At 59.1% G+C, this 12,558-nt stretch overlaps 1 protein-coding gene across 3 annotated transcripts; it reads right to left on the bottom strand.

Moving 5' to 3' along the window:
* FLII (FLII actin remodeling protein) lies at positions 1–12,558 on the bottom strand. 3 transcript variants are annotated; one of them, XM_084236664.1, is made up of 30 exons: positions 12,296–12,558; positions 10,554–10,664; positions 10,205–10,276; positions 8,732–8,812; positions 8,329–8,414; positions 8,032–8,197; positions 7,689–7,788; positions 7,149–7,324; positions 6,900–7,057; positions 6,605–6,689; positions 6,096–6,243; positions 5,784–5,920; positions 5,394–5,606; positions 4,987–5,166; positions 4,080–4,162; positions 3,894–3,968; positions 3,564–3,647; positions 3,286–3,457; positions 2,694–2,798; positions 2,418–2,609; positions 1,983–2,171; positions 1,740–1,879; positions 1,413–1,656; positions 1,175–1,329; positions 1,030–1,090; positions 822–950; positions 639–745; positions 440–545; positions 255–320; positions 1–181 (listed from the first exon to the last, which is right to left on the bottom strand). In XM_084236664.1, exons 1-30 carry the CDS (start codon positions 12,356–12,358, stop codon positions 47–49), a joined length of 3,819 nt encoding a protein of 1,272 aa, XP_084092790.1. In that variant the 5' UTR covers positions 12,359–12,558; the 3' UTR covers positions 1–46. The 3 variants fall into 3 exon arrangements, with proteins under 3 accessions (XP_084092790.1, XP_084092791.1, XP_084092792.1); XM_084236665.1 differs by having other exon boundaries at positions 5,784–5,917; XM_084236666.1 differs by lacking the exon at positions 8,032–8,197 and having other exon boundaries at positions 5,784–5,917; positions 7,689–7,792.

Below are 12,558 nucleotides of genomic sequence, written 5' to 3'. Positions count from 1 at the left end.
CCAGCTGGGGTTGTGATGGGGGCACTGCAGGCAGGTGACAGATGCCCTAAGCCAGGGCCTTACGGAAGGTGCTCCAGGCGTGGAAGCAGCGGGTGAAGGCGTGCTGCTCGTTGCCCTTGCGGACCAGGCGCAGGCGACGGGCCTGCTCATGTTCTTTGGATCGCATGTGCTGGATATAGACCTGTGAGGACATGGGGTGAGCCTCCAGCCCCCTCCCAGTCCACTGGGCCCGTCAGCTCCCTTCCACCACTCACCTGGCAGGCCTTGAGACTCAGTTTGATCTCCACCTGGCTTGTCTGGGTCCCCACCCACATGTACACCTGGAGAGACAATGGGACATGGTCTCACAGGTGACTCAGGAATACCCCTCTTCTGGCCTCAGAATTCCTTTCCACAAGTGCGCAGGCTCCCTGGATGGGCAGGGTCAGCAATGGCTCACCTCTTGACCATTGTCTAGCAACATGATGTCATCGTCTGCCAGGTCATCTTGGCAAAAATCAGAGCATTTCTCAGTCACCGCAAAGTAGCCCTTCTCGTTGGAGCACCTGGGAGTCAAGAATCAGGGAGCAGTTGATGGCCGTAAGTGGCAGTGGCCCGACAGAAGGGGAGGCTGGGGAGGGCCCAGGGCCCCGCCTCACCGGAAGAGCCTAGTGTGCTTCATGTATTCCGCGTCGTCGTCGTAAGGCTTCTGGGCCCCGATGCCCACCCAGAAGAAGTTCTCCGGCTCCTCGCCCTCATTGATGACCTGCGGGAGGAAGAGTCGTCCAACCCAGGCCCCCCGTCTGCCTCGCTCCCCGCCTACCCACTGCCCACCCGGGCACCTGCTTGCTGTAGGAGGCGTCAAACATAGTGTTCAGGATATCTTCCGCCAGCTTGGCCTCATCAGGGTCTGACGCCCGGCCCACCCATGCGTAGACGATGCCCTGGTTGTCCTCACTCTCAAAGGGAACCTGGGGAATGTGTGACGGGCTCAGGTCAGGTCCAGCCTATGATCCTGACCCAAGGTCCTGGCCACACCCATGATCCTACCTTGAGGATGAAGCAGAACTCAGAGTTGAGGAGGCTGGAGTCGGTGTTGATCTGGATGCACCTGGGGGAGGGCGTGTCGGCAAGGAGTCAGGGTGGCTCACTGACCCCGCTTGCCCAGCACGAGCCACCTCCCCCAGCCAGGTACCTGGTGCAGAGGGCACTGCCGTTGGTGCGAATCTGGTACAGGCTGGGCTGTAGGGCACCCTGGGCCGTCTTCCTCTTGCCCCGGTGGATGATGAACTTTCTCTTGAAATGGGACAGGAACTTGGGGTTCTCTTGCTGCTGTGTCATACGCACCACCTGGGAGCATGAAAGTATGAAGAGCAGCTCTCTGGAACCCACTCTGCTAGTGGGCCACGCCTCCCCACAACATGAAGGCGCACCTCTAACTTGCCGGGGAAGAGGCTCTCGAACTTCTTCTGCAGGCTGAAGGTGAAGGTGAGCCAGCCCATGTTGGAGGCTTCGCGGCCCTGCCAGAAGTACACGATGCACTGGAAGTCCTCCTCGGGCTGCTTCTCCTCCACCTCAGCCGCTGCCTCCTCGCCTTCCTTGCCTTCAGCACCCCCCTTCTCCTCCTTATCTTCCTTCTTGTCCTGCTCATCTTCATACTCCACGGGGACCCAGTACCTGCAGGGTCAGGGGGAGGTGAGCAGGGCCTGGGCCCACCGGCACCAGGGCAGGGCAAGGAGCGCGGTGCCCTCTGCCAGCACCTGCACAGGAAGACGTAGCAGTCCTGCGTGTAGAAGTGGCCGAACTCCTCCTCTGGCAGCCGCGCGAACTTCTTGCCCTCCAGCACGAAGCCCTCCATGCCGTCCAGGTCCTCGTTCCACTCCTCCATCAGCTGCTCGGCCTGCAGGCAACCACCAGCGGACTGGTCCTCCTCACCCGGCAGGGGTCCCCCATGACCCTGGATGCACAATGCGCCTCCCGCAGCTCCCGAGACCCCTCCTCACCTCAGCCAGCGCCATGGGCGGTTGCCGTGGCAGGAAGAGTGCGGTGAGGTCCGCCTTCATCTGATCTTTCTTCTCAGCGTCGCGCTTCACTTTCCCAGTGAGCCCCGGGCCCTGCAACACGGCCTCTGCATTGCGCGTGTAGTCGACCGTCAGGACGTCGTCCCAATTCTTGAACTTGGCCTTGAACACCTGCCCAAGGGTGTGAAACACAGCTGGAGTGGGGGTAGGGCACAGGTGAGGCTGGGGACTGAGGAGGCCCAGGAAGCTGGGGATGGGGACTGGGGAAGGGGTGTGACTTGGCAACGGGGTGGGAGGAGCCAGTTGCACAGGGGTGGGGCCTGGGAAGTAGAAGTAACTCATCCTGAGGGCTCAGGGCAGGAATGGTTCGCAGGGGCTGGGTGAGGGGGCCTCAGCGAGCAGGGCCACACTGCACACCTGTGCCTCGGTGCCCTCGAGGCTGCGGCTGACGGTGGCATGGCGCGGGCGGTGCAGCATCCCACACAGCTCCTGGCCCAGCTTGAGCGCGGCTGCCCGCACCAGGCGCGGGGATTTGCGGCCCAGCCAAATGAACACATCGGACCAACAGTCCAGAATGTACACACAGCGCGTATCCAGAAGGCTCTGCAGCTGTGGGTCAGAGGCTAGAGGTCAATGCGGGTGCCTCGCCCTGGGGAGGGAGTCTGGCCCAAGCCCTCCTCCCTGTGGTCTCACCAGCCGCATCCCAGGCATCAGTTCCACCTTGGGCCGTATCTTATGTTCCACAGAGAGCTTGTAGTTGATCTGTGGTAGCTCCAGGTAGCCCAGGCCCAGGCCCACCTGCAGGCGAAGAGGTGGGTGTAACAGGGAAGGTATCTAGGGATGTCAGCCCCACCCACAACGGCCGTGGAGTCTGGCCTCTAGCCTGCAGTTGTGGGCTCAGGTCTAGTGTCTCTCTGAATCTCCGTCGTCTCTCTCCACCCACAGTTGTGCTAGGGGTAATTCAATCAGCAGCAAGGCTTTTAAACATGTATACCCTGCCTGCCCTCACCGGGTTCTTCATTGTTTCTGATTCTCTGAGCTGCCCTTTTCCTGCTCACAGCACCCCCGTGGCTTTTTGTCACCTACAGAACCAAGGCCAGCTTCTCAGGCCTGGCACCCAGGTGCTCCTCAGCCCCCTCTTCAGACCACCTTCCTGGAAACACAGCCTGGCCCCTCCCAGAGCCAGGCTTCAGACCTCAGCCCAGGCTCTTCCCGTCCAGAAGGTGGCACCCTCTCCCCACTGAAGTCAGGTGGTGCTCACAGCCACCCCGACACCTCTGCTCACCTTATACAGCTTGGGCTGTGGGGGCCAGAAATCATCAGGGACATGCTTCTTGATCTCAGAAGGCTCCCCACCCAGTGGCTCCCAGAACTCTGGGGGTTCCTGGCCTTGCACCAGCAGCACAATCTCCGCCTTCCCTTTCCGCTCATTCTTATTAATTTTCTCTGCAAAGAGCCTGAGCGTAGAGGACAGACCCTCAGTGAGACCCATTCCCCTCCTTGGGTGATGCTTTCCATTGCACAGAACCTCCTGCCCATCTGAGCGGGGCACGGTCCTCATACCTGGCCTTGGTGGTGCTACTCAGCGTGGCCTGGGCCCCCCGCCACACATAGATGTCCAGCCCTCGGTCCAGCAGGAAAACGAACCTGGGCAGAAGGGGCAGGAGGTGCTGTGATAGGCAGTCATTGCCCCATACCCCTGACCATGCCAAAAAATCCTTATAGGTTTAGGCCCCTTCCTGAGCCTCAGAGACTCCCCCCGCCCCAAGCTACGTGTGACAGAGGGTACAAGGGCTGCTTGAAGGCCTCTTCTTCTGGAGTCCAAACCTGCCCCTATGGCGGAGGAGGAGGTTGGGGGGTCAAGCGCCCCTATCTCGTGTCACAGGTGCTCACCTTGGGTCCAGGGAGGCTCCCTTGAGAGGCACAGGCTCCAACTTGATGTTCTTTTTCCCATACACGCGGTACATCCTGTGGGCCAGAGCAAGTGTGGCTGGCATGAGCACCAAGTCCACCGCGAACACCCTCCCCATCCTTCCCACTCGAGTGCAGATCTGTGCCGCCCACTTGCACACCCCTCACCTGGTGGTATAGTGCGTGTCCTCCACGGTGTAGAAGCCACTGGCTGTTCCACCCTCAATGTAGGAGATGTCGTTGTCAAACACCTGTGAAGGTATGGTCCCTCATCAGTGAGCTGTCCCCACCAAAAACCACCTGTGTACAAGTGTATCAGTGCCACAAATCCATGATGTTAAAAAAAAATACATAAGATCTGTGTCTATGGGGCCTCCCTGGTGGTGCAAGGGGTTAAGTTGCAGCACTATGAGGCTGTCCACAGCCACTGTAGCGTTTCATTCCCGGCCAGGGAGCTACCCACATGGCGCAGCAGACCTCTCCTGCCTCGCCCGCTGTTCCCCTCAGCAGTGTATTTCAGTCAATCCACCTATTCTGCTCCCCTCTCTGTCTCTGGTGACTCCTCTCACTCCCTGCACCTCTGGCCTACACCCCAGCTCCTGTATGCATAAATAAATAAATTTAAAAAAAAATCTGTGTCTATAAACACAAACACGTGCTGGAGCCTTAGGATGTACATGCACGAAGGTGTGGATGTGCACAGACAGGTGCAGGAGGCAGCAGTGTTGTGAAGAGGGCAAACATGGGTGAAATAGAGTGTGTGGGTGTGTACGCCTAACCAGTGGGCAGGTGGGCCGGCTCAGCTCTCTAGCCCCATGGGTTAATCTGTTCACAACTGGACTCTGGGCCCTGCCCTGGGCCCACCTCTTTGGTGCTCAGCTCCCGGCCCCACCCTCCAGTCGCCACAGGCTGCAGCTCCTCACCTCGCCCCAGCCTCCCCTAACCTTGCTCTATTTGTCCCTACTGCCTCCTTAGATCCTACTTCTTATTCCTGTCTCCCCCACCCTACTGCCCATCCCCATCTCGCCCACTGCCCTGGCCCCATGCCACCCATGTCCCTCTGTTGGAATGGCACCTGCAGGAACTCCTCGCTCTCATCACCCATCTCCTCCCGCACAGTGCGGCACTCGGCACCCAGGTAGTTGCGCAGGTTGACGGCGTGGATGGCAGAGCAAGCCTTCTTGTCGAGTGTGGCCTCCCCGCCGATCCAGTAGTAGATCTCCCAGTTCAGAGAGCCGCTGTCGTCCAGAAAGGTCTGGGGGCCGGGGTACCGGCCCTGTCAGCCCATGCCCGGACGTCCCAGCTTCCCTGCTCACCCCAGAGAGGTCCCAGGAGGGGTGGCACTGCCAAGCTCTGCTTGGGTCATCCCACCCTGGCGTCCTTTGCAAAGCCCTCCCATCTTACCTCAATGGACACAACTGGAACAGGGGATTCTGAACCCTGTAGTCGAGGTCATAGGGGGTCACGTAGCCTGATCCTCACCTTGAGCACAATGTAGCAGTCAGCCTCATAGAACTTGCCATGGAAGGCTTCTTCTATCAGCACAGGCACAAAGTTCTCGATTTGCCAGATGGTCAGGCCAGGCAGCTGGCCCACGTCCTCCGTGAAGAACTCAGAGTAGTCGAGGCGTGGCTTCTCCAGGCCCTGGTCCCAGCGCCGCACCTTGCCCCCAGGCGCGTGGGCATCAGCACTCTCCTGGGGTCAGTTACAATGGATGGCTTGACTCTGCAGCCACCCAGGCTGGTCTCCTACCCACCTCAGGGCCTTTGCACAGACTTTTCTCTCTGCCCAGATGCCCCTTTTCCTCTTGACTTGGGTTATACAGTCTTGGGTACAGCGCAGGGCCACCTAGTCTCTCCCAGCCCAACTTACCTCCTGCTTTTTGTTCTTCTCCTGGGCCACGTCTGACATGCCTTTCAGCACCTGCTTGGCCTGGTCATCCTGGGCTGAGTCCTTCCGCCGCCGGAGTCGCATTTTTCGAGCCAGGGGGTCCTTGGGCCCACTTCCTGCTTATGGGAGGGGCAAAAAGTGAGCCCTGGTTGAGCCCCTGGGGGCATCTCATCAACCAGAGGCCAACCCCACCCTCTGAGGTCCAGAGAGCTGTGTCCTGCCTAATTTAAAGATGAGTAAGGTGAAGTTCAGTGGGGAGCCCCCGACTCCCAGGCCAGACCTGCCCCAGCTCACCAGCCGCTGCTGCAGCCACCGTGGCAGGGGAGGCGCCCGCCAGCCGCAGTTGGTTCTGCAGCGAGAAGTCGATGTTGTACCACTCAGCAGTGCGATCAGCAGGCTTAGGAGGCATAACCAGGTTGGGGTTCTCCCGCACGTCCAGGATCTGCCACGTGGGGTGAGCAGAACAGTTGCTGAGCCTGAGTCCCACCTCCCAGCCACTCCAGACCCAGTTTCTTGTTCTTTGCGGCCACCACGGCTGAGAAGCAAGTTCTGCCTGTGCTGGAGCTGTCCCTCCTCACAGGCTGGTGATGGGGCTTAAATGGTGCCGAGAGCGTTATGTGGACACAGCGATAAGGCTCACCTCCCCAAAGGTGCCCTGAGACTCTACCCTCCAGAAGAGTCTGCTGGGTGCCCCCTCCCATGACACTGCTTTGCTCAGTCTTTCCCGAGCATCTGCCTGCAACTGTGCCCTCCCCACCAGACCTTCCTCCCCTCACTCTGGGCACGACAGGGCCTGCCCTGACCTGGATCTCTGTCAGGAAGTGGATGGCCTCCGGGAGGGTCACCAGGCGGTTCTTGTTCAGGACAAGTTTTCTCAGCTTTGTGCACCTGTGAGAATAGAGCTGGGGCCTCAGGCTGGGAGAACAGGGAGCCCCACAGGGGAGGCAGGTGGCCAGGGGAACTGAGCGGCCAGGCCAGTGGGGTGTTAATGAAGGTGGGAAAGCCTGGGACAGGCGGAGTCTCCCCACAAAGGACCACATGGCTGTAATTTGGGGTTTCTATGTTGAATATCCCCTTCACCACGTCTAGCCCCAGCACCTGCAGAGGCTTTCGGGGATCAGCTCCAGGTTGTTGTTGGCAGCCATGAACTCCTCCAGGTTGGCCAGCTTGCCGACGCCCGAGGGCAGCCCATCGAAGTCCAGTTTGTTGGAGTTCAGGTACAGCTTCTTCAGCTTGGTCAGCTTACAAATGGCTGACTAGAGGGGAGACAGGCAGAGGCAGGAGTCAGGGGTGGAAGCCAGAGTAGTCCAGTGATCTGTCCCTCCTCCTCTCCAGACCTGGACGCACAGGAAGTGAGGTGAGCTGGTTGCGGGACAGGTTCAAGGTCTCCACGTGCACCCACTGGTCAATGCACAGGGATAGCTCTGTGATCTGGTTGCTGCTGAGGTTGAGGCGGCGCAGGCTGGGGAGGGTGTACAGGCATTCGGGCACCCGTGTCAGGTCATTGCAGGATAGATCCACATCTGGGATATGAGGTAGGGTGCATCAGCCAGGGCCACACAGCTGGCTCTAGGGGCAGCCAGCCTAGTGTGAACCCCTCCTCCAACAATTTCAGGCTCTGTGTCTTAAGCAAGTGACTAAACCTTTCTAAGCCTCAGATTTTCCATCTGGAGAACATCTCACACTGGGTAGGTCTAGACATAAAATGAAAGCGTATAACTCGGTACTGTTATCATAATATCATAATAATGACAAAGATAATCATAACACAGACCTATCCCTATCTTTTTCCTCGGAAGATCAGAGAGGCAGGGTTCAACCCTTTTCTCTGTAAGGAAGACCTGAGGAGACCAGAGCCTGTAGTGGGGGTTCCTCAGGAATGCCAACCTGCAAGGTTGCTCAGGCCCTCCAGGCTGGTGGGGAGGTTGCTCTGGGTGCGCTGGGTGTTCCTCAGGTGCAGGGTCTGTAGTGCCATCAGAGCTGGGAGCTGCCTGCAGAAAGACACGGGCAGTCAGGCCCAAGAGCAAGGGGCCAGGAGGACCTGAAGGGACAGGCCCAGGGCAGCTGTGAGCAGAATAGATGGGACATGATACTCAGGAAGGATGGGGCATAAGGCGCACAGGGGAAGTGAGTACAAAGGCCCAGGGTGGGAAGGGCTGGGTTACTGGGGAATTAGGAGACCAGGTCAGATTCCCAGGGGTGAGTTCAGGAGGGGTGTCCCCACAGGCACTGACCGGAGCTGTGCGTGCAACAGTGGGTTCCCATTGAGCACTAGGGTCTGCAGGTGCACCAGGCGGCGCATCTGCGGGGGCAAGCTCTCCAGGCGGTTCTCACTGAGGTCCAGGTACAGTAGATCGGTGAGGTTGATGAAGAGCTGGTTGGGGATGTTGTCGATGCTGCAAAGAGGGAGGGAGGGAGCCAGGCAGTCAAGGTTGCCTAGTCAGTGCAACAAGCCACCTCCAGGCCCCACGTGGCCCCTTTTCAGCCTTGCACCAGCCCCAACCCCCTGCCCCAATTGGACAGACACCTGTTGTGGCTGAGGTTCAGCACCAGCATGTTCTTGGCATTCTCCAGTTCCCGTGGGCACTCTGTCAGCTGGTTATAACTCAAGTCCTAGGTAAGAGGATGAAGGCCCAGGTCAAAGGTGTCAGGGTTGGATGGCCCCCTCCATAGCCTCTATCAAGCTAGGGGATCAATTAGGGCACCGGTTGAGGAAGAGATGAGAGGGGTTCAGGGCCAAAGGGAGACAGCTGGAACCCTGGGGGGAAAGGGACCTGACTCCATGAGTGATCCTGAGGAAGGCATTGTCCAGTCTAAACCTCAGTTTTTCCATCTGTAAAATGGGCTCATGATGACTCCAGGGACCACTTAGCGGATGGGATCTGAATGGTGGTAGCAGCACAGGGGCCGAGTGAATGGGACACACTAACCAAGACTGAGAGGTCGTCCAGCTTGAAGATGTCATCAGGGACTCCAGAATTCTTCAGGCTGTTGGCTCGAGCCACAATGGCCTGGGGAATAAACCATGAAAGCCTGTGAGTCCTGGCTTCCATCCCTAGAAGCAGAGGTCAGGGAGGAAAACAGCCTCAGGAAGCCCACCAGTCTGAGCAGTCTCCCACCACGGCCTTTGCTTATAGTCCCTCCACTTGGAAAGTCATTTATATCCTTCTGATGAGCTTCTATTCAGACCTCAAGGCCCAGTTCAAATGTGCCCCAGAGATCAGCACAGGGTCCTCAGGGAATGTTTTCTGATCAAACAATCCCTCTTCTTCCTAATTCCAAATGGCAAAATAGAGGTGTAGGGGCCTCCCTGGTGGCAAAAGGGGTTAAGCATCAGCACCATGAAGCTATCTGCAGCTAGTGCAGCACAAGTTTGATCCCCGGCCAGGGAGGTGACCCACATAGCACAACAGACCTCTCGCCCACTGCTCCCCTCAGCAGTGTATTTTAGTAGATCCGCCTGTTCTGCTCCCCACTCTGCCTCTGGTGAATCCTCACCATCCCCTCCACATCTGTGGCCTATACCCCAGTTCCCATATGCATAAATAAATCTTTAAAAAAAATAGGGGTGTAGCTCTGAGCTAGGGACAGAGGTAGAGAAGCCAGTGTGGACTGAGAGCAAACCTGTTCTCTCTCCCCTTTCAAGATGAAACCTCATGCTACAGACATGCAGAAAGTTCGAGGGAGAGAAAGGACAGGCCAAAGAATGGTGCCTTGATTGCAAATGACAATAATGCAGCCACCAACCTGCCTCCAACCCTAATGTCTGTGAGGAGCCACAACGCTGCTTCACAGTGGCTGCCTAGAAAGTGGAAGGTCACGCCACTAGAAAGTGGCAGAGTCCAGATTTGAACTCAGGCAGCCCACATCCAGAGGTGGGACTTTAACATCTCAGGGCTGCAGCCTTGGACAGTAATCACCCTAAAACCTGAAGGCTCTGGGATGGCTCCCAAGTGTTCTAGGATGTCAGGGGCCCATGGAGAGCAGAAGGGCAAGAGGACCACCCTGATCATCTCCGCTTTCTGGCCAGACCTCACCATACCCAGCTCTGCCACTGCCTGGCAATGGGACCTTAGGCAAATGAGCTGCCTCTGTGGTCAAGTGTCCCACCTGTGAATTTGGTGGAGATCAGGATTATATGCTATAGAACAGTTGATATCATTTTATTATTGGAGTTAGTTTCCAAAGTGGGTTGCAGTTCTTTTCTTCTCTCCCCACGGATGCCAACCTGCAAGGTTGCTCAGTTCCTTAACACAGGGCGTTACTGTATCCCCTCCCCTTTCTGAATGGCCCCCAATTCTGACTCAGTGATGGGCACAAGCGCTGGTCCAGCCTGAGGGCATGACCTTGGCTGGATTCTGGCCCCCCACCCCCAAGCTCAGTGAAGTCCCAGCAGCACTCACCCGCAGCGATGGCAAGCTGGACAGCTCCCCATGAAGTGTGGTCAGATTATTGTGGCTCACAGACAAGTGCTCCTGGGCCAGGACACAGGAGAAGAGGTTCAACAGTGTGGGTGGGGTGTCTACAAAGTCCCCACCTGCCACCACAACTTGACACCACCTGGAAGGGCCCTTGGTCACACCGGCCAAGTTAACCTCTTCAGCCACCCTCCTTCACAGACCCTGCCTTTCTTGCACACTTCCTGGACAGAGCGCTTACCCCCTCCAGCAGCTGTATCTGCCTTCTGTGCAGGCCCTGCCACCTGGCCCAGCCCAACCCACGGGACACTCCCTGCCCACCAGAGTTCCTTACCAGCTTCTGCAGGGCAGCCAACTCCTCTGGCAGGTAGCAGAGGCCAGTGCGGTTCAACTTCAACCATCGCAGACTGGTCATGGCCTTGACATTCTCAGGGAAGTAGCCACCCTGGAAGTAAGAAGTGGTGAGGCTGGCCTGGGATCGGGGATCCCTGCTCTGTGGCCCCCACCTGGGAACCTTTGGGGGGCAGTAGAGCCAACTCTCACCATCTTTGTGACTCTAGACTGGTCATTTTGCCACTCAATGCCTCAATTTCCTTACCCCTAAAATAGGTACAATATTAGACCAGTCACAACAAAACGGGTGTGAGGACCAACTAATTATCAGGATGACTGTTAGCCTAAGATCTGTCTCCCTCCTGAATTCTAAGCTCCAGGAGGGTCAGGACAGAAAGGACTTGATATAAGTGACACCCCCAGTGCTCAGCTGGTTAGCTCAGCTCAAAATGCCTTTGCCTAGCATTCCAGGCCCTGTCTGGAGTGGAGGTACCAACTAAGTCTCTGCCAAGGCCTGCCTGTGCCCCCAGCCTGCCAAAGGCACACAGTCATTTGTGTGGCAAGGTCCAAAACCCATGCATGAGGCCCTAATTCCTCATTCAGGCACAGACACAGTCTTGTTCATTCATTTATTCCCTATATTTGAATGCTCACCTCAGTAGCCCAGCCTGGGGGCAGGGAGCCTGGGGCCAGCAGCATGTGCCTTCAGTGCCCTTGGCCGATGTCCCCTCACCCCTGCAGTCGCATTCCTGACTGGTGACTCAGAGTCTTCCAGTCCAGGGACGCTTGTGAGTCCCCAGGTGAGGACAGTGAGGATGGGGGCAGAGAAGGGTGCTGCGCTGCCTGGCCGTGGAGTGAAAGGAAAGGTGTGTGCCGCATGTGCATAAATGCAGAAGAGCTTGCCTGCTCCTTAGCTCCGGTCTCAACCCTGACCTCAGCCAAAACCTGGGTCCAGGTTGAGCCTCCTGTATCAGGTCAGGGCCTGGCCATCTCTCCCCTCTGCTCCTGCCCCGCCTCCTCTCTGGCTATGGGCACTGCCCACCTCATTCTTGACTCTAGAGCTGCCTCACCCCCCAGCGACTGAAAGGATGGGCTGGTCTAGCAGCCCAGCAGCTGTTTAGAAAACTGGCCCCAGGGCCTGGAACACCTGCTGGACACTCCACACCAACTAGCCCATGCCTCCAAGGGGCTACTTTTATGCCCTTTCACCGGATAAGAAAACCAAGGCAGGGAAGGGGGAAGTGGCTTGCCCCAGACCACACAGGGCGGGGGTGGCAGCGGTGGGGACCGGCAGTGGCGAATCCGCTTCGGACCCGCCCCCGGCAGCCGGCAAGGAGACCGTGAGTCAGGGCCTCGCCTGGGCGTGTGACTTCAGAGGCGGGGAAGGTGGGCCGGGGCGTCAGAAGCTGGAGCTCCCTGACCCCCGGGAGACTCTCCAACGTGGGTGAAGCCAGACCCCGGGGCGCGGACGCGGGGTGGGGGCTCCCGCCCGCCGGCTGGCTGCACCCAGGCCCAGGCGCCCACGCCGGCCCTGCCTGCCCTCGTCTGCCGGCGCCGGCGCGCAGCGGAGACCTCGGCGGTCGGGCCGGGGCCGGGGCTGGAGCCCCGGGAGACCCCGCCCCGCCCCGCCCGCAGTCCCGGCGGCGTCCGGCCCGGAGGCGGGCGGGGCAGGAAGAGGAGCCGGCGCGGGCCGGCGCGGAAGGGACGGCCTGGGGGGCCCGGCCCGCCTCTCCGCCGTCTCACCTTGAAGTCGTTGCCGCTGAGGTCCACGCCGCGCACGAACGGCAGCACCCCGGTGGCCTCCATGGCGCCGCGCTCGCTGCCGGGCCGGACTGGACGCGGGGGGCGGTGGGGCGAGCCGCGGGCTGGGCCAACGCCGGCCCCGCCCCTTTAACCCGCCCCCGCCCGGGCGGCGGGAGCGCGAGCCCCGGCCGCGCCCCTCGAGATCCGGGGGGCCCCGGGCGCTTGGCTGGGGGTGCCGGGCCTCGGCGGGGGCTGGACACGTC

Source organism: Talpa europaea, assembly GCF_964194135.1.
Source record: "Talpa europaea genome assembly, chromosome: 7".
Taxonomy (NCBI): Eukaryota; Metazoa; Chordata; class Mammalia; order Eulipotyphla; family Talpidae; genus Talpa; species Talpa europaea.
Note: the sequence above shows the minus strand (reverse complement) of the source record. Positions and strands in the feature narration are given on the sequence as shown.

Bases quoted from the DNA above. Each gene is read 5' to 3' on its own strand.
- FLII (XM_084236664.1), bottom strand. From the start codon at position 12,358: ATGGAGGCCACCGGGGTGCTGCCGTTCGTGCGCGGCGTGGACCTCAGC. The intron at 7,325-7,688 runs GTTGGCATTCCT...CTCATATCCCAG, and splicing joins GGGCCTGAGCAACCTTGCAG to ATGTGGATCTATCCTGCAAT. The intron at 1,880-1,982 runs GTGAGGAGGGGT...GGTTGCCTGCAG, and splicing joins CGCCCATGGCGCTGGCTGAG to GCCGAGCAGCTGATGGAGGA.